At 41.4% G+C, this 19,072-nt stretch overlaps 1 protein-coding gene across 1 annotated transcript; it reads left to right on the top strand.

Annotated features, from left to right (window-relative positions):
• Nucleotides 1-8,034: 8,034 nt before the first annotated feature.
• LOC306775651 (calcium/calmodulin-dependent protein kinase type 1-like) lies at nucleotides 8,035-16,971 on the top strand (the record flags this gene model as incomplete). The annotated part of the gene is made up of 11 exons (XM_079266110.1): nucleotides 8,035-8,054; nucleotides 11,678-11,809; nucleotides 12,716-12,790; nucleotides 13,434-13,572; nucleotides 13,684-13,810; nucleotides 14,102-14,177; nucleotides 14,268-14,380; nucleotides 14,479-14,557; nucleotides 15,522-15,609; nucleotides 15,748-15,916; nucleotides 16,868-16,971. The coding sequence occupies 11 exons, from the start codon at nucleotides 8,035-8,037 to the stop codon at nucleotides 16,969-16,971; spliced, it is 1,122 nt and encodes a 373-aa protein (XP_079122236.1).
• Between the last annotated feature and the right edge of the window lie 2,101 nt (nucleotides 16,972-19,072).

Here is a 19,072-nt window from a genome sequence, read left to right as displayed (position 1 = left end):
AGTCAGATGTGATGAGATCCTTTGAACAAGAAAAGAAATCTAGAAAAGAAATCTAGCACGATGCACTATGCCAACCTTTTCGAGCCTCTGTTGTCTTTTCAACAGTTCCCGATGAAGTGGTGATCTGTTCTTCTTTGCCTCTTCCCGATCTCTGCTCGCCTTCATCCCTTGTTCCCATCTCCTATTTTCTAACACCCTCTGGCCCCAGCATGACAAGGATAGAGTGATTAACCCCCGCTGGATCATCGTCCTCGGTGTGTGCACCCATCTGGGTTGTGTGCCCATCGCCAACGCCGGAGACTTCGGAGGCTACTACTGTCCGTGCCATGGCTCCCACTACGATGCTTCAGGAAGGATAAGAAAGGGACCTGCTCCTCTAAAGCTGGAGGTTCCCTTCTATGAGTTCACTGAGGAGGACGTAGTCATAGTGGGATAAATACTGGAGCTCTGTCTCAGTTCCTCCCTGTAATCTGTATTTTTTAGACGGCTCCGTGTGAGAGTGACATAAAACGTGTGCATTTACTATTAAAGACATATTTCCAACTCTATGATTGAGCTATTGTCTTTTCCCTCGTATAAAAGTGAGTTTGTTTTTCTTTGATTGATCTGCATCACTTAGCTTGATGTCTTTTGATTCACTGACATTTTATTTATTGTTTTAATCTCTATAGATTTCTTTCATTCCGCACTATTTTTAGCATTTAGTATTTTCCAAACAGCATTATGTAACAATGTATGAGGGCCGGGTGTGATCAGGTCCAACCCCTTTGCTGCCGCACCAATCCTGATATATTGTGTTGGAGCTGTGTGATGAAGTCAAAGGTGGGGCCTGTTTCATGGTGACCTAAAGTTGAGCTGGTAAAAGTGCTCATACACATGAACAAGAGGCCTGGGGAGCACAATGATTAGGATAAGATGACGGTACGATCAAGAAAAGCCACCGGCAATCTAAAAAAGTATCGACAAGTTGTGAACACATTCAGGAATGTGTCAGTCTGTTGATCAACTGGAAGGAATTATAGATCGAGATCAGGATGTTGTTGGTTTGTGGCTCCAAAGAATGTGTAGATTGCTTTATCTCAGGACCTTTTTATGAGTTTGTGTCAGACAAGATGACAATTTTATACCAGTAATGGCAGCAGCAAAGAGTGCAAACTGCCAAGTAAGATAAAGAACTATTGAGTCACTGATGGATTTAATCCTGACGAACAAAGTGTGCTATGTACAACTGTATGAACCAGTGAAATACACAAACCTTCTACTTTTTATTGATGAAATCATTTCAATACAATATACTGTGCACAGATGCAGGTAAAACCATCGTCTTAAACTTACATTACCATCAAATCAATCATCAATATAATCATCAAAACTATTTCAAACTGTACAGTTGGCGCTCATTCAGTGAATAACTTTTTGTATTGAAATCAGTGTAGTTGAACCGCGGTTAATCATGTGTAACTTCAGAGGTGACTCGTGCTGAAAGCTTTTATCACAAACGGAAACTTTACTGCAACCAGAACAGCTGAAGGGGATTGTTTCCTGTGTGGGTATTGTCGGAAATTTGAGCGTAGACGTGTGTTTTAAGAAATTATAATAGAAGTGTTTAATGATTCATAATTAAGAATTCATAATTAGAAGTGTTTTGGAAATACATAATTAGAATAATCATAAAAGTGTTTTTGGATTAGTAGCTAGAAGTGTATCTTAGTCAAATTTGTAGACGTGAAACTTGTGAAGCTTTTGCCAAAAGTTGCAAATTCTTATCTTTTATAGAGAATGTTTGTCATAGAAGGGCCACAACAGACAGTCATTGAATGTATTAAGAGTAAGGCTTAGGGACAGAGATATTTCTAGACAGGCAATTATAGATCACACCCGTGCGAGGGTCCTGCGAGGAGGAGACTGTTGAAGTCAGCCAATAGGAATTGAGATAGAAAAAAGAGGAGGGGATTTTCAAGCTGTATGCGGGAGGACTGGAGAGGTTTTCGGTCTCTTTGTCCTCCTAGGATGGGATCAGCTGTGGTTCCCGGCTGGGATGATGGGTAAAACGCCTCTGCGCAGAGAATATATATCTATAGATACTGTTCGTAGTGTACTTCATTGTGGAACTGTTTTAGCTTCAGAAGTATTAAATACTTTTGTTTATAATTGAAACCGACTGACTCTTTGGAAAGGCTGGTCTCCCACAGTTTAAGAGGCTCTCGAACTCCACAGTATCCATGTGTACCTTTAGATCTCTGTTGCGCACAAATATATTACAGCAAACTGATCAGCTGAAAGGTTTTTCTCCTGTGTGGGTTCTCATGTGTCTCTGTAAAGTTGAACGCTGGTTAAAAGATTTCTTACAGACTGAGCAGCTGAAAGGTTTTTCTCCTGTGTGGGTTATCATGTGTGTCTGTAAATGATGACGCAGGTTAAAAGATTTCTTACAGACTGAGCAGCTGAAAGGTTTTTCTCCTGTGTGGGTTATCATGTGTGTCTGTAAATTTGAATGCTGGTTAAAAGATTTCTTACAGACTGAGCAGCTGAAAGGTTTTTCTCCTGTGTGGGTTATCATGTGTGTCTGTAAATGTGAACGCTGGTTAAAAGATTTCTTACAGACTGAGCAGCTGAAAGGTTTTTCTCCTGTGTGGCTTCTCATGTGTCTGTTCAGAGTTCCACTCTTGCCAAATGTTTTCTCACACTCTGCGCATCTAAAATGTTTCTCACCAGCGCTACATCTTGAATCACTGACACGGACTTCATCAGGTTTCACATAGTTTAAACCTGACTGAGGTTCTCTGGTCTTCTTCCCATCACCACCCTCATCAGTGTCAGAAGAGTCTCCAGTCTTCTCATCAGTATCTGGTTGTGGATGTCTATCTGGATCCAAGTTCCTGTCTGGTTCTGGTCCTCCACAGTCCTCTCCATCAGCTTCTGTTCCCATCTGTTCAGTTTGTCTTTGATGAAGCTGTGAGGACTGAGCTTCCTCTTCTTCATCTTCACTCTTCACAGGAGTGAATGAGAACTTGACATCAGCCTCCACCAGACCTTGAAGCTGCTCTCCTTCCTGACTGGTGCAGAGTTCCTCCTGTTCTTCTTTAATGTGTGAGGGTTCTGGGTCCTCCTGTTCTTCTTTAATGTGTGAGGGTTCTGGGTCCTCCTGTTCTTTAATGTGCGAGGGTTCTGGGTCCTCCTGTTCTTCTTTAATGTGTGAGGGCTCTGGGTCCTCCTGTTCTTCTTTAATGTGTGAGGGCTCTGGGTCCTCCTGGTCCAGACTGGAGCTCCACTCCTGCTGCTCAGAGGGAACCTCTTCTTGAACCAACAACAGCTGCTGGACGTCTGCAGGAAACCAGTAAACACACACAGAGGGGTTACAAAGACATTTTAGAATTGAGCAAATAGTCTCCTGGACATACACTTCCAGAGTATCACTAGAACCAGATAATACAATAATGTAATCAACTTATGTGACCATGAACATATGAACCATTTTAAGCTGCCAAATCCATGTGGTGTTATCAAAGAACAAACTTGTACTTAAAGTTGAAATATTTCCTGTCATCTAGAAGCTGAGAGAACAAATCAGCATACCTACAAACTCATAAGAGGTGAAAGAGGTGCCAAGCATCTTCTATTTACAATTAATATGCATTCAAGCCAGTTCAATTATTGAAATCATGACGGTTCAGGCTCCTTAATGCTCTCTCTCATTACTTCAGGGCCTTTGGGAGCAACTGCACGTGGGACAGGAAGTACACTTGCTGTGGTCATTACAGTGACCAGTGTCTGGCAGTGTGATGAGAGGGCACGTGAGCCCTTGTTGCTGTACTTCATCTCATTGGAGCAGAGGCTGCAGTTAGCATACCCTGACACTAGGGCTGGGCGATAAATCGATTTAATCGATTAATTCGAATGTGTGCTTTAAGGCGATGTGTTTTATTGAAAATCGAGAAAATCGCCCCCACCCCTTTTTCCCGTAGTAGAGTGCGCGCGCATTGTTTACAAACTAAAACAATGGCGGCCAGCAGCTTCACTGCTGCCGCCGCCACCTCACAAAAACAACCCAGCATTTTGGAGACATTCACCAACTGTACTCCGCATGAGAAGAAGAGTGCCCGGTGGAAAGCCATCACGGATGCAGTCGCGATGTATATCGCAAAAGATATGGTGCCCATATACACCGTGGAAAAGCCGGGGTTTATTCACCGTCTCAAAGCTTTGGACCCCAGGTACGTGCTACCAAGCCGTAAACATTTTTCTGACGTTGCCTTGCCTCGGCTGTACAATAGTACACGCCAAAGGATCTCTGCGGAGCTGGAGGGGATGTCATTCTACTCCGCAACAACTGACCTGTGGTCCAGCAGGTTGACCCAGACACCGATCCACTTGACTGGTGGAAGCGTCACCAACTTAACTTTCCAAGGCTAAGTACTTTAGCAAAGAAATACCTCTCTGTGCCAGCTACAAGTGCCCCCTCTGAGAGGCTTTTCAGTGTGTGGGGGGGGGCATTGTTACATGCCACCGTGCATGCCTGAAGCCAGAGGTAGTAGACAGGCTTGTCTTCCTGGCAAAAAATATTTAGAAAAAACATGCACTACTGTTTAATACTGTTGGTTATGTTGTGAATGCACTTGATTTTGTTTACATGCACTTATTTACTGTGCAAAATATGTTATGTTGATGTTAGATCAGATGTTGCACTTTTGAAAATGTGAATGTTAAAGGGTCATATACATTTTATTTCATGCTGTGTTTGTATCAGTGTATTCAGTTAGAAAAGCTTACTGTAAAAAGTTACATTTGCACAGTTGTTTACAATGGAAGGCTACTATTTAATGCCATTTAATGTTATGTTTAATTTAATTTTATATTTAAATGATTCAGGCAAACAAAAGAGTGACCAAATACTTTTTGTATACTACAGGCACCTTTCTACAATGTTCAGGTTTTGTTTGCACTTTATTTTTATCAACCTACTTGGGAAAATCATCACAAAATAAAAGAAAAAATTGTTTTCAACAGCTTCTGTCATCTGCAAAAAATTTTGGGGGAAAAAAATCGATTTAAATCGTGAATCGGATTTTTTGTAAAAAAATCGGAGATTTTTTTTTTAGGCCATATCGCCCAGCCCTACCTGACACTGACAGCAGGAAGCTGTACTGCTCTCTCTTCACTAGGGTTGGGTACCGAAAAACGGTGCCGGTATGGAACCGGTTCCTATAAGTCCGGTACCTACCGGACCGAAACGTAACGCAGATTTCGGTGCCTCATTTCGTTGCCTGAGTCGATTGAAATACTTTTTTTACACTACTCTGATGACTCAGTCCTGGCAGCAGGACTCTGTCCTCCGCTCCTCACTCATAGTATTATTACAACGGGGTACGTAGCGCTGTCGCTCATCAGCACAACAACACAGGCACCCGAAAGCTTCTTCTTCTTCTTCGAGACCAACTGGCAGCTGGCAAACGACAAATTGGCGCATTACCGCCACCAAATGGTAAAATAAAATAAGTCATGAGTCGCGTCGTATTTTGTCAGAAGGAAAATATGCTCATATTTCTGCAAAATAATTGCTGAAGTTTGAAGCTGCAGTGTGTGTACAGAGTGTGTGTGTTTTATATTTATTTAAGTATACTGTAAACTGTTAACAGTTAACATATTGTTCATAGTTAAAAAGTTTGAAGCTGTAGTTTGAAGCCAAGTGTTTTATACTTATTTATAGTATACTTTAAACAGTTAATATATTGTTGAATTTGAAGAAAAAAGTATCGAGTCAGGCACAGTTTAGGCACCGGTATAGTTTTAAAAGTATCGTTTTAGCACCGGTATCGGAAAAAACGCAAACTATACGCAACCCTACTCTTCACGTCTGTTTAGACCTCCACCTTTATCCAGGCCCAGCTCCACTCACATCTCAGCCCTGCGTCAAGCTGCCACACACACACACCAAGTTATTAACACCACGAATTCGCCTCATTCAACTTTGAGTTAAACAAAAAAAGAAAAAAAACTGCAACCAGAACCACCGGTGTTCCGGTTTAAGGTTGATGAGTGACCACGTGGACTGAACCGGAACACGGAGGGTGATTCATGTTTCATAACGTTACGCTTTTTCCTCCTAAATCTTGATAATGATGAGCGTTAACCGTTGACAAAGTTCCGCATGCAGTGGACGTTAACGTAACCCAACAAGTCTGAACGGTAACCGAGGGAAATGAAGACATCTTAACGCTGATTGGCCAAGACTCGACACATCAAATATGTTTTATTGCGACGCTCACGAAATCACATTTTCTCCTTGTCTCACGCCAATCTGAGAAACGCTGGTTGGCCAGTTGACACACACACACACACCATTTTGATTCAAAACTGCTTATTTCGCCGAAAAGCGACACGTGGTTTGCAGGTATTAAATCAGGAGAAGAAGACAACTACGAACTGCAACAGAGTCTCACTCCAAACTACATTAAAAAGGTATCAGCCGGAGCATGAACAGTGTTTGAGAGAAGAAATAAAGAAATAAAGTGAACCCACGTGCTCGTTGTATCCGGATTTCCGGGTTGAGAACAGCGTCCAGAAGTTCCCGTTGTCGTTTATTCGCCTCTTTTGCACGAGAGAGTTCCTCCTCGTACTCTGCTATCGTTCTTTCAAACAGACCAAATATCTCTTCAACCGCCGCAGTTCGTCGCTGGTTGAATAAAGATCTCAACATTTCTACTTTAGACATTTTCACTAAACCACAGAAAGTTTTCCTCCAGACGAACTCCGTTAAAAACACCGTTTACTCTCATTAAACTCTGACTAGCGCTGTGTTGGTCACGTCACGTCCGTCCCCGTCCGTCTGTTTCCAGGTAGCATGCTACGCTAACTTCAATAGCTTTATAGGCTGCCAGGAGATCAGTCTTCTTCTTCTTGTTCTTCTTCATCTTCTTCTTCTTTCACTTTAATGGCGGACTACAAACCAATGTTTAAGGCGCCACCTACTGGACCGGAGTTATCATTTAAACACAATAATAATGTTATTTATAAATATAATGAAACAATTAGAAATACACTTCAAATTGCAGTCATATTCTGGCTTTTTAACCCGTTCCATTCATATATTAAATAAAGCCCTTTTAAGCTGAACTTGTTTGTCCCCTGTCTCTAAGCCTTTGATGCTCCACTCCCACTCTGTTCTTCAGTCTTTCTCTTTCCACCCTGAACTTCCTCCACTCTATCAGCACATGTTCTACAGTTTCTTTACAGTTGCATATCTCACATTTATCCCACTCTGTCTTTTTCATGATGTGTATGTGTCATTGAGTCCTGTATGTCCGAACCTTAATCTGAAAGTAACATCTTCTTTTCTACTTTTACTTCCATCACTTCTCACTCTGACTGATGTCTGAATTGCGTTGTAATTTCTACCCTTATTGTCATTATTCCAAATTTCCTGCCAAGATGTCCCATCCAAAGCTTTTACCAGAGAATGTCGAGTACTCCCAACCATTGTACAGGACAGTCGATGCCGTGTTTCCGTTAAGTCCACTTCAGAACAAGCTGTCCCAGGGTTAGCAGATTGAAACAATTCCCCCACGCTACAGATATCATTTCTGTCAACCTTTGGCTGCACATGTTTTTAGTTGTTCTAACTATCACTTTTCTCCTGTCATCTACCTATGATGAAATCATGAGACATGCCAAGTGTATAGCTCTGATAAAACTCTCGATACGGAGCCATACATCTGTTGCAATTTTGTCAAGTGATGGCGGAACACACTTTATGAGATTTTAGCTAACTTTTTTGTTGTTGGCGTGGGACTTGAAGGAGTGGTGATATATGAAAATGAGTTCAGTGTATGAGTCCTAGGGACAGAGAAATCCCCACAAGCTGGCAGCTTGTGGTACAGAAATGAAGAGCATGAGGCCAGTTAATAAATTAATATCAGACCCCAAATATAGCAGTAAAAACAGTTTAAAGGTGCTACATATGAGATTAGGAGCATTTTGATTGCTTCTTAACTGCTTCTTAACATCTCGCAGCTAATGGTTCTAACAGTGCAAACTATGGCAAACGTGCTGCTCAGGTAGACATTACTCCACTACATCTTCAAATAGCAAAGAGTTGCTGCTACAATAATGCTCTGAATCCAGCAAATTGCACCTTTAAACATCCACAGCAGAGTACTTCTTGTGTGAGAATCTATGGTCGGCCTTTGTGAACTTGTCTGCCAACTCAAAACAATGAGCTCAAAACAACTAAACCTGCATCGAGCTGCAGAATTTGGTTGTGATTTTCAGTAAGAGCAGCAGTTCCAGCACCCCTTTCTTAAAAGGCTATTTTATTGAATATTAGAATACTCATTGTTTAATTGAGTTTTAACATCGAAGTGGAAATTCAGAGACAGATGTTAGGCCGATGATAGATTGTTGAATTTTGTACTCAGAGCCAAAGCATAAGAATGGCGCCTTAAAAAAGAACCAAAGATAAGAACCAGATATGGGGGAGGTGAGTTTTAAGAACTACTCGTGCAGTCCAGGTGGATAATGTGTAGGAGCATGAACACTGTGATGAGTACTTAACACTGTTGGAAAGCTCTCATGCTGGTTGTTTACAGAGAAGAGCAGAGGAGTTAAGAGGTTTGACCGACGCATGACTTCAGTAGAGTAGATGGAAAAGTGAATGATCCAGTCCCAAGCTTTGTTGATGTGAAGTTATAGTTTTTTTTCATAATGACTCCGACGTAACAATGAATGTGGAGATTGTTTGGAATGGGATAATACTGTAAGTCCGTGCATATCCACTTCTCTCTGTGTCTCTTCCTCTCAAACACACAAACACAATATGGATTAGGCTGAAAATAGAAAGCTTTTTTGGGACTTGCAGGCATGTTGGACTTGAAGGGCGCTCTTGCATCAGGGGATATCGATAAACTTATGGATGCTCGAAGCTGTCCGCAACAGGTCCAAGGGGCCTGACTGACCTGATTGACAGTGTATCTTTAGAACAAAAAAAAGAACATCATGAACAACATTTGATTGCAGCACACATCCATCATTTTCAGTGCAAATGGGATTTAATTACATCAATACTTTTTTGTCAGGCAAAGCCTTTAAGACATGGAAGAGTGCAAGAAGAGCAGACTTGTCACAGTGAAAAGCAAGGAGAGACACTGACAGCAGTATGAGAATGTGTGAATCAATATTTTCCCATATGGACAGCTGGGATTAAAGCGTCTTCAACAACCTGTGTGCGATGTGTGTGAGTGTGTGTTTGTGTGTCAGACAGTCTCATGCTGTGGTATCCATCCGTCCGTCCGTCCGTCCGTCCGTCCGTCCGTCCGTCCGTCAGTCAGTCAGTCAATCAATCAATCAATCAATCAATCAATCAATCAATCAATCAATCAATCAATCAATCAATCTATCTGTCTGTCTGTCTATCTATCTATCTATCTATCTATCTATCTATCTATCTATCTATCTATCTATCTATCTATCTATCTATCTATCTATCTATCTATCTATCTATCCATCCATCCATCTTAGGGAGGTTTAAATTGTCTGAAAATATGTGTTGACAGTCTTGTTCGTGTACACAAAAACAGCCGAGCGTCAGCTGTGTGTCTTGAGGCCAATTAGTCATACGAAACTTATTCATTTGAATTTGTTAACAGCAAGTTAATGTGCACGCCAGGACTATTTATTGGCATGAAATAGATAAAATGATGATTCAAGATATCAGTGGTATGTTGCTGATTGCTGCTGTAAAAAAAGGAAACTGTGTGTTCTAATCTGAGACTGAAGAACTGAAGTCTTTAAATCTGGACAATAATCATTTCACTGCTGCCTATAGTGCTGAGACTTACACATTAGCTGTTAACTAAATCTCATCCGTTGTGAATAACAGCAGTAGCTTCTTCCTTTCTTCCTCTGACTGCCGTCCCCCTGAGAGCCCATCCCTACTCGGCCTCCAAGTAGAAATTAGCAACTGGATGCTTCCAGTAATTACAATGTGTCTCACGGCAACAGAAAGGCAAGCTTTTCTTTTGAGGAGTAACATAGATAAAGCATGGATCAGGTCACAAACAGTATATAAACTTCAGTTAAAATTTGAAGGCAGATATTTACTGTTTGTTTCTGACAGTAATACTGTTGATAATATAAAATAACAGTATACTGACACTGTTGTTACTGCCATCTTCTTCTTACTGTAAACTGAATTTAAACTATGTCTTCTACTGAAGAATACATTTCAAACATGATCTGGTTCCAACTTCTCAATCGTTAGGTTCTGCTGCTTTTCTCTTTGGGGTTTGATCTGTTGGTATGAAAGAAGAAGACATTTGATGACACCACCATGGGTTCTTGGACACTGTTGCCTTTTCACTATAAAATTATTAAAATAATCAAAGTCTTTCTCCATGCACGACCAGAAGCAGAAACATTTAGGGCCACTTCGTGTCTGCCTCCCTGTCCTGGCCAACTGACCCTTCTATTTTACAGTAAACGGAGAATAAGACTAAATAGATTACTACACACCAATAATAGAGTTGTGTCGCTCCTGATCCTCTGTGGAATCCCCCACTCTAAATGCTGCAGACTTAAACATATTAAAATGCTTTTATGGGTCGATGAGAATTGGAGCTTCCTGTGATTTTGCTCTGAGATTATTTTAAGGACTGTTTAAAAAATGAAACCGGAGATGTGTGTGAGAATCGTCTGCCCTCGTGTGCATCAGCTCCACTGTGCAAACGTTTCTGCTGCGCTGCTTCGTTGAGCACAAGATGGCCACGGTACAAAGCTCAAAGATTACCGCAGTTCCACACTGGGCATTTATTATGACATGGTTGATGGGAGGAGGTGCACAAAGAGACGGTCGGGGTTGCACAATGACTTTAGTGCTTTTATAATTAATAACTGTTAAAAGCAGAATCAACAGAACGTGAGAGAGGTTTGCCTCCTGATCACATGGTTGTTGTTGGCAACAGCCTTGTGATGTCTGCATCCTTTCATCTTAGGGTTGCACACTTAAGTGAACTTCAGATGGAGAAGTCCTCAAGGTGTTCCACAGTGTGACGGATGGAAAGGAAGAGGGAATAATGGCTAAAACATGAACATTGAACTCCCATTGTGTATTGCATGACGGTGCTGTTTCACACGCATGTAAAGGATCCCTGCTCCCTCCACGCTCCTTTGGGGAGACTGTGTAAATACACACTATTCTGCCTCTCACCATCACCATAATACATAATGCAGTTGACTGTCCCTCAGAAACAGCCACACCGCATTTACTGTATCTATTATTGAAGAGATTAAAAATAGTTTTTTTTGTTTTTTTTAAACAAGTGATATAAATGTCTGAATGCATCTGTTGCTACACCTACTAAGCATTTTCTCAGCCCCCAAAAGCTCTCAGTAATGTCACCATTTTGAATTATTCATCTAAACACCACACACACACACTGAAGAAATATGAAGAATTATAAAATGATTTGGAAGAAAAGCTCTGAATGTTCTGTCTCATTAGTTCCTTCTTAAAATTTGTAAAATCTGTCAAATTGAAATCCCTCATGGCCCGTAGAGCCTAAGAACAATACTCTCCCATCTTGTCTATTTCACCCCACACTCCAACACATTTGCTTGCTTTAACGTTTGCATATGTTTGTGTGTGTGTGTGTGTGTGTGTGTGTTTCCACTGCCTGTGTTTCAGGGGAGCTTTCTCAGAGGTGGTACTAGCAGAGGAGAAGAGGACTCAGAGGCTAGTGGCCATCAAGTGCATCCCCAAGAAAGCATTGGAAGGCAAAGAGAACAACTTCGAAAATGAGATCGCTGTACTACACAGGTGAGGTCACCTAAGTTCCTCGCAATGCGTCAGCTGGTGCTTTGTGTCCAACGGGACAAATTAGTCAGGGCAGTCTCTTCCAGCAATGCATGCGCAGATGCATAATATATGCAAGGGGTCAATTAAATGGGTGACTAAATGCACGGTGTCAGAAACAGTAGGCTTGTGCACCGGAAATGTCAGGAGCAAAGAAGATAGACCTATTTTTAGTGTCCCTGTTGCCAGGGCAACAGCACACAGAGGCGGAGATGGTGCGGAGTTCCCCGCAGCAGTGTATTGAAGAAAGAGAAAGAGACAGAGAGGGTGGGGGAAGTGGAGAGGGGGGTAGGGTACGATAGAAGGAGAGAGATATGGCAGAATGGGAGGAGTGGAGTTTGGTCAAATACCTAAAGTCACGATTAAATAAATGAGAGAGTCATGAGAGTGACAGACTTGAAAAAAACACCATTTCTACTAAAAGTCCCATCTCAGCTGCCGATGTGTTACAGCGATGCTGTGTCAACTTGACTTGAGAGCCGAGAGATGCTCGACTGTCTGTTGGCTGGTTCATAACAGTAAACAATCCAATTGGTGAGATTGTATTTGTGATTGTTATTCTGTCAAGCCCTACAACTACAATATCCAAAACTGGTCTTTGCTACTGGTTCCAGCTGCATACCGGTCATTGTGTTTCTTAGCAAGAGGTCGTTACTGTATCTAGAGCTTTTCTGTATCTGATCTGAGAGGCTTTTCAATTTATATTGTAGGAGATGAGGGAAAACGCAAAGTTCTGATCCCAATTAACTGCATGCCCTTTCATAGAAAATAGAGAACAGACAGTTTTGAATTAGAATAATGCAGCAAGAATGCCACCTGGTGACCAATTTGAAACAGAAAAGTTACGATTTCTGTCCATTTAATCCTCAGAATCAAGCACCCCAACATTGTTACGCTGGAGGACATCTTTGAAAGTACATCCCACCTATATCTTGTCATGCAGCTGTAAGTTTTTCTTTCTCTTCATCTTACACAAGGGCCAATAATACGATAGAAGGGGTGCATTCAGCATACATTTTCACTGTCAAGATTTTATTCATCAATTTGTCGGTTTACTGACAATTCATTGGCAACAATTTGTCAAACAAAAATGTCTAGTTCAGAGTGTTTAAATGGACTATTGGCTGATTTTCTCTGTTTACCATAATTGTAAGTTTAATATTTTGGGGTTGGGGACAAAACAAAACATTTAAAAATGTCGCCAGGGGATCTGAGAACTTGTGATGGCCGTTTTACTACATTAGCATTCAGTTAACATTCAGTTTTCCCCTTTTGTTTCCCCTACAATAGCTTTCAGGATCATTTCATTCCACATTCTATTGTCATATATATTTATATATGCCACATGTGCATCATTTATCTGTATCAATTAAAATACTCAAAGTCAAAGTACATTTTTAACTGCACCAAATAGTCTAGATGTCCTGTGTATCATTTTTCTCACAATTTCTGTAAAATGATATTTGGCAACATATATATCTAGAATTTAAACCATTTTTTCATGGTTTGAACAATATTTGGCTGCACAGCGTGAGCGTTGCTTTCAGCCCAAATTCAATACTACACCTCTCTGATTTTCACCTGGCAGGGTATCTGGAGGGGAGTTGTTTGACAGGATTGTGGAGAAAGGTTTCTACACAGAGAGAGATGCCAGCCAACTCATCCACCAGATCTTGGATGCAGTCAAATACCTCCACGATATGGGAATCGTTCACAGAGACTTGAAGGTATCATTGCTCTGGGAAGACAGAAATAAATCAGCTCAATCTGGCTTGCAGTTGACGCTTTTTTTCCTTTTTCTAACCCTCCTCTTTGATTGCTCTTCTTGTCATCTGCAGCCAGAGAATCTGCTGTATTACAGTATGGACGAAGACTCCAAAATCATGATCAGTGACTTTGGACTGTCAAAGATCGAGGGAGCAGGCAGTGTCATGTCCACAGCCTGCGGTACTCCTGGATATGTGGGTAAGGCCTTCATTTCACTGGTCAGCCAGCCTCTCCTCACCTCTCCCATCTCTTTCATGTGAACTGAGCACTTGCTGTTTCAACTGATATCCCCTCTATATTCATTTAGCTGTGAGAAGCTCTTTCATCCACTTCTGAGTCAATTGCAAGTGTTTCACAAGGGCTCTCTACCTGTTTAACGTGACCTGGATCACATAGTATTGCAGAAAAGGTCAAGATTACTTGAATTCAACCCCTCTGCAGCTCTATTCTTCACTTTTCCTGAATGTCTGCTGTGTTTGTGTATCACAGCTCCGGAGGTGCTCGCTCAGAAGCCGTACAGCAAAGCAGTGGACTGCTGGTCCATAGGAGTTATTTCTTATATTCTGTAAGTCTGAGCTCATTCATCACTGAGAAGTGTGTAAAGCGATGTAAAGTTAGTAATAGTATTGATTATGTTCCAATATCGCTCCATCAGGTTATGTGGATATCCTCCGTTTTACGATGAAAACGACTCCAAGTTATTTGAGCAGATTCTGAAAGCGGAGTATGAATTTGACTCTCCGTACTGGGATGACATCTCAGATTCAGGTACTACCCATTACTAACAATATGTACAGCAGATCCACGAGTGATAACTAGCAGATCAGAGTCGAGTATTACACCATGAACTTGATTTTTGTTTGCAGCCAAAGACTTCATCTGTCACCTAATGGAGAAAGAATCATTGACGAGATATACATGTGATCAGGCCCTCCAGCATCCTTGGTAAAAAAAGTCAAAATACTCACTGTCTTTACAGCTCAAAGAATATCTAAAAACACACTCATCCCTTTCAATATGCTTGTGTGTAGTCTCGAAATCTATTTGCCAATTAGTTGACGAGTTGACGGAACTGAAAAATTTAACAATTTCAATTTTCTCATGCATTCTCTAGCTTTTAGATGTTCTCTTTGGGATTTGGACTGTTGGTCGAAACGCCGAAACGTGCAATTTAAATACGTCACTTTGGGTTCTTGAAAATGACAATGGACAGTTTCCACTATTTTCTGACTTTTAACAGACGAAATGAATAACTTGAGAGAAAAAGTGAGAACAATGTATAAAACAATTGTAAAAGATATTAATAGTACGGCTGCATCTAACCATTTTTAATTATTGATTAATCTGTTGATTATTTTTTCGATTAATTGATTAATCTCTTTGTTCAAAAGTCTCATTCAGATTTTCCAGAGCCAAAGGTGACACATTCAAATATCTTGTTTTATCCAACCATCAGTACTGTATCAGTAGTTCAAGTGTGGTCAGGGGAACCCCAGCAAAAGGGGAATAATTAATCTTCCCTATAATTCTACCCAAAAGCAACACAATGGCCGAATATAAGTCTATTTTGGTCATGGGTTTCATACACTTTCTGTAATAACACATCCAAAAGAGGGAATCCTAGGAACAAATCTTATCAAATCGGGGTCCACAGTCTAATTTGTGTTAGTTTGAGGACCGTCATACATTGTATCTGTGACAAAGAAAAGTATGAAATATTCACAGACGCTGGGACTAGATAAAGTTTGGCATTTTGTTTGACAAAATTACTGGAGCAATGAATCAATGATCAAAACATTTCCTGATATATTTTTCTGTCAATCTACTAATTGACAAATAAGAAGGAGAATAAGCCTCAGCCAGGTGACGCAACTGCCTGTATATTCTGTAATTGTTGTTGACTTTTCAGGATCTGTGGAGACACAGCTCTGGACAAGAATATCCACGAATCTGTCAGCGCTCAAATCAAGAAGAACTTTGCCAAAAGTAAATGGAAGGTCAGTGCCATGGCTGAATCCTGAACGTGCAGAAATTAAGATTGGCAGACACACATTTTGTGCACCTTTGCTGTTTTTCTCCCTCGGTAGCTGTCAGACACAGACAGGCTTTTCCTTCCTCTCTCTCTGTCCACGCAGCAAGCATTTAATGCCACAGCGGTGGTGCGTCACATGCGGAAGTTGCAGCTGGGTACTAGTCTCGAGGGACCGAGTCAGACTACTCCCACCAGTCCCTGCCATGGACATCTGCTCCCAGAGGAAGAGGAGGAGGAGGAAGACGATTTGGGGAATGGGGAGGAGGAGAGCTGTAAGTTATCAATAAATGAACAAACACTCTCAGTCTATTTCAGACGTCTGGCTCTCTTCACATACAAGAATCATGCCACAGTATAGGTAAAGGGTTACTGATGGAATGGATATTGTGCTACATTGTAAATGCATAGTATTTTAACCTTCTTACAGTTAACTTTGCAATGATACAACTGTCTTGAGCAAGTATCTTTCGCAAATGCAGCATTAGGAAAAGGAGGACGCAGGTTTGGCTGGTCTAAGACAAATGTGTAGAAAGCAGAAAGGAAGAGATCTTCCTCAGGCTTTGCCATCCAACTTTGAGCCTTAGACGGTAGAGAAGAGGAAGATGGGAGAGGTTTGCACGGGATTGAATGAAAGAGGGAGGGTGGCGGGGATGAAAAGGGGGATGACAGGATGAATGAGTGCGTCGAGGGATAGAGGGAGGGAGGTGAGTGGGTGAGGGCAAGACAAGGGAGTCAAGAAAACTGAGACAAACAGGAGAGGATGGGTCAACTTGTAAGGTTTGACAAGTGATGAGAGGTTTAGATGAGGCATGACCGTTCTCCTGAACATCAGTTAACTTGTGAAAGGAACATTTTATTTTCAACCTGGGTCTTATTCTCTTAATGAGAATAACTTTTGTTCATGCTAACCTTGCACATGCCACCAACAAACACTTGTCTCTGACTGAAAGTAAATACAGAAATTAGCACCCAGTATTAGCTAAATATGAAGTGCTAACTTCATTGTGAAGGAAATGAATTTGAAAAGCTTTAATGAGCTGCTTGGTCAGATATGTTGTTTTGAAGGTGACAAATCTCCCAAATCTCTACAAAGGACGCAAAAGTGAGCGCAAAGATATTACGACCCATATTCAGAATGGCCATTATTATGAGTATATACTATTGAAAAGTACCAGAACATCCCTGTCACTTCATCTGCTCCCTTGTTTGGCTCTAATCACCAGTGTCCCACTATGAAGACGGCCGCCGCGGAAGCACCGAGGGCAGCACAGACCGGGACAGCCTGAGAAGCTGCACCTACTGCTGCAGGCCAGCCAGTCGCGTTTGAGCACCTCCCGTGGTTGTATCCCCGGAGCACCCAGAGCCCGCCCGCCCGCCCAGTCTGGCCAGGAATGCAGAGTAGTTATCAGGCAGTGTCCGCCAGAGTACATCCACAGCGAGCAGGTCACTGTCACAGTGTGGAGAAACATAATGCAAGTATTTTTCCCCACCCGTAAAAAAAACACATCCGAAGTCAAGACACGCAAGTTTAAAATTAAATTTGTTGCAGAACAGAATGCAAGGCTACGCCGAGTGGACAGTGACTTAAAGAAAGGGCCAGTCTGCCTGATTAGCAAGCTAACATGTTGTTGTCCTTTGTGCAGCGTCAGCAGAAAAGGGGTCATTTGACAGCATGTATATTACAAAATGTGGCTCTGGATGTTAGGTAACAGGAAGGATCCAAGCCTCTGGAGTCTGAATCAAAGATGAGGCAGTGGCCCAAAGGCAGTCTTCTCCATTATTTTTGTTCTGACATGATCTGTCACATCTACCTCTAATCGCAATTACCGTTCGTCTGCATCAATCTGGCTCTCACACGCTCTACATTACTGGCAGCTTTCTCCAAAAATCTGGCCAGACAGGGCACAAAGAAAAGGGGAAACGCTTTCCAGAGGGAACTACCGAAAGCTACTCCTGCATGTCTTTATACTTCTTACCCATCAATGTGACTCGGTCTAGTCACTGACCAAGTAGCTGTTTAGTTCAACAGAGTTAATCTCAAGGCATGACTTTACTGTCGATGCCAACTGCTCATTTGTCTTTCTTTCTCATGTTAAGTGTTTCTGTCCTTTGAAAAGTTGTTTTGCATAAAGACTTTTTTGAAAAGTGGAGGGTGACTCTGGGGGTTATGGACTCTATATTCTGGCTCAGACTGGGTTTGTGAGGAGTGGTTCTGACCTGGAGTGTCTGCATGCTTGTGTTTGGGAAATGGGAAATCAAACTGTGTGAATATCAAAAGGAGACTTTTTCTTTTCTTTGTTTAATGGCTGTTCTGGTCGAGGCTCAAACTGAGATCCCTGTAAGTCTGTAAATCACAGGCATCTGACGTTCCTCCGTGGGCTCACATCATGTCAGGGGGAGTTATTTTAAAGATGCGATTAAGTTGAGAATCCACTGTGCGTGGGAAGAAAACGATCATCTTCATATCACGCTCATCCTCTCTGTTCTGTTTCTGACAAGCGTCTAAATATCTGTCTGCTGGCAATCTCTGCTGCCGAGTGGGTGGGATCTCAGTCTGGGCGCTCCCTGCTCTGTGCTGTGCACCTCTAGTGGAAGAAGTTTTGGTCTACTGTTTGCATGACCTGGTTAAATATGTTTACATGAATGATGATCAATTAGTATAAACACACATGATTATTATTACTATGTTGTATTGAAAAAAATGATGTAATACTGTAACTTTGAGCTATATAATGTGAAGTGAGTAACACCAGAAGTAATGTTGTTGACAAAGTACAACACAGCACAGTGGACTTATCATTTGCATTGACTGTGATGGTCAAGTCTTTACCTGAGTGACATTTCAACTGTACTTTGTTTATTTACAACTCAAATATGATTTTTTCAGACTGTTTTCTTGCCGTTGCTTATGTAGAATATATTTATTCCTCTTTAATGCCCAGGCACAGGCAGACAAAATACACATATCGTACGCAGGTGCCAGCGTTGTACAAAACATGGAAAAATGATACATTTCAGCACCGTGAGATGTAATTGAGATATAATTATACATATGTATATATATGTATGTATAATTATATCTCAATTACATCTCACGGTGCTGAAAGCATCACCTGTCTGCCATGGGAGGAGCCTGTGCAAGCTCTACATTTGTCGCCCTTGGTAGATGAGCTACAGTACTAAAGCCACACAGTGAAGTGGAGATATTTTACTGTAGATTCAGATATGTTGTCGTCTTAGAAATATACGACTCGGGTGAAGGATGGCGATGTTTCGGCACAATATTTAACGTACAAAAAGATTCTCCCTGAAAATACTTCAATCCTGATATTAGTCACACCATTGTTAATTTAAGGTACTGTATGTCATTATACAATGCCATATTATTAGTTAACTGTAGAGATCATGAACCAATCCATGAAAACTTT

This window comes from Melanostigma gelatinosum (genome assembly GCF_949748355.1).
Source record: "Melanostigma gelatinosum genome assembly, chromosome: 3".
In the NCBI taxonomy this organism is placed as follows: domain Eukaryota; kingdom Metazoa; phylum Chordata; class Actinopteri; order Perciformes; family Zoarcidae; genus Melanostigma; species Melanostigma gelatinosum.
The sequence above is the reverse complement of the archived record's forward strand: the minus strand, read 5'-3'. Positions and strand labels throughout refer to the sequence as shown.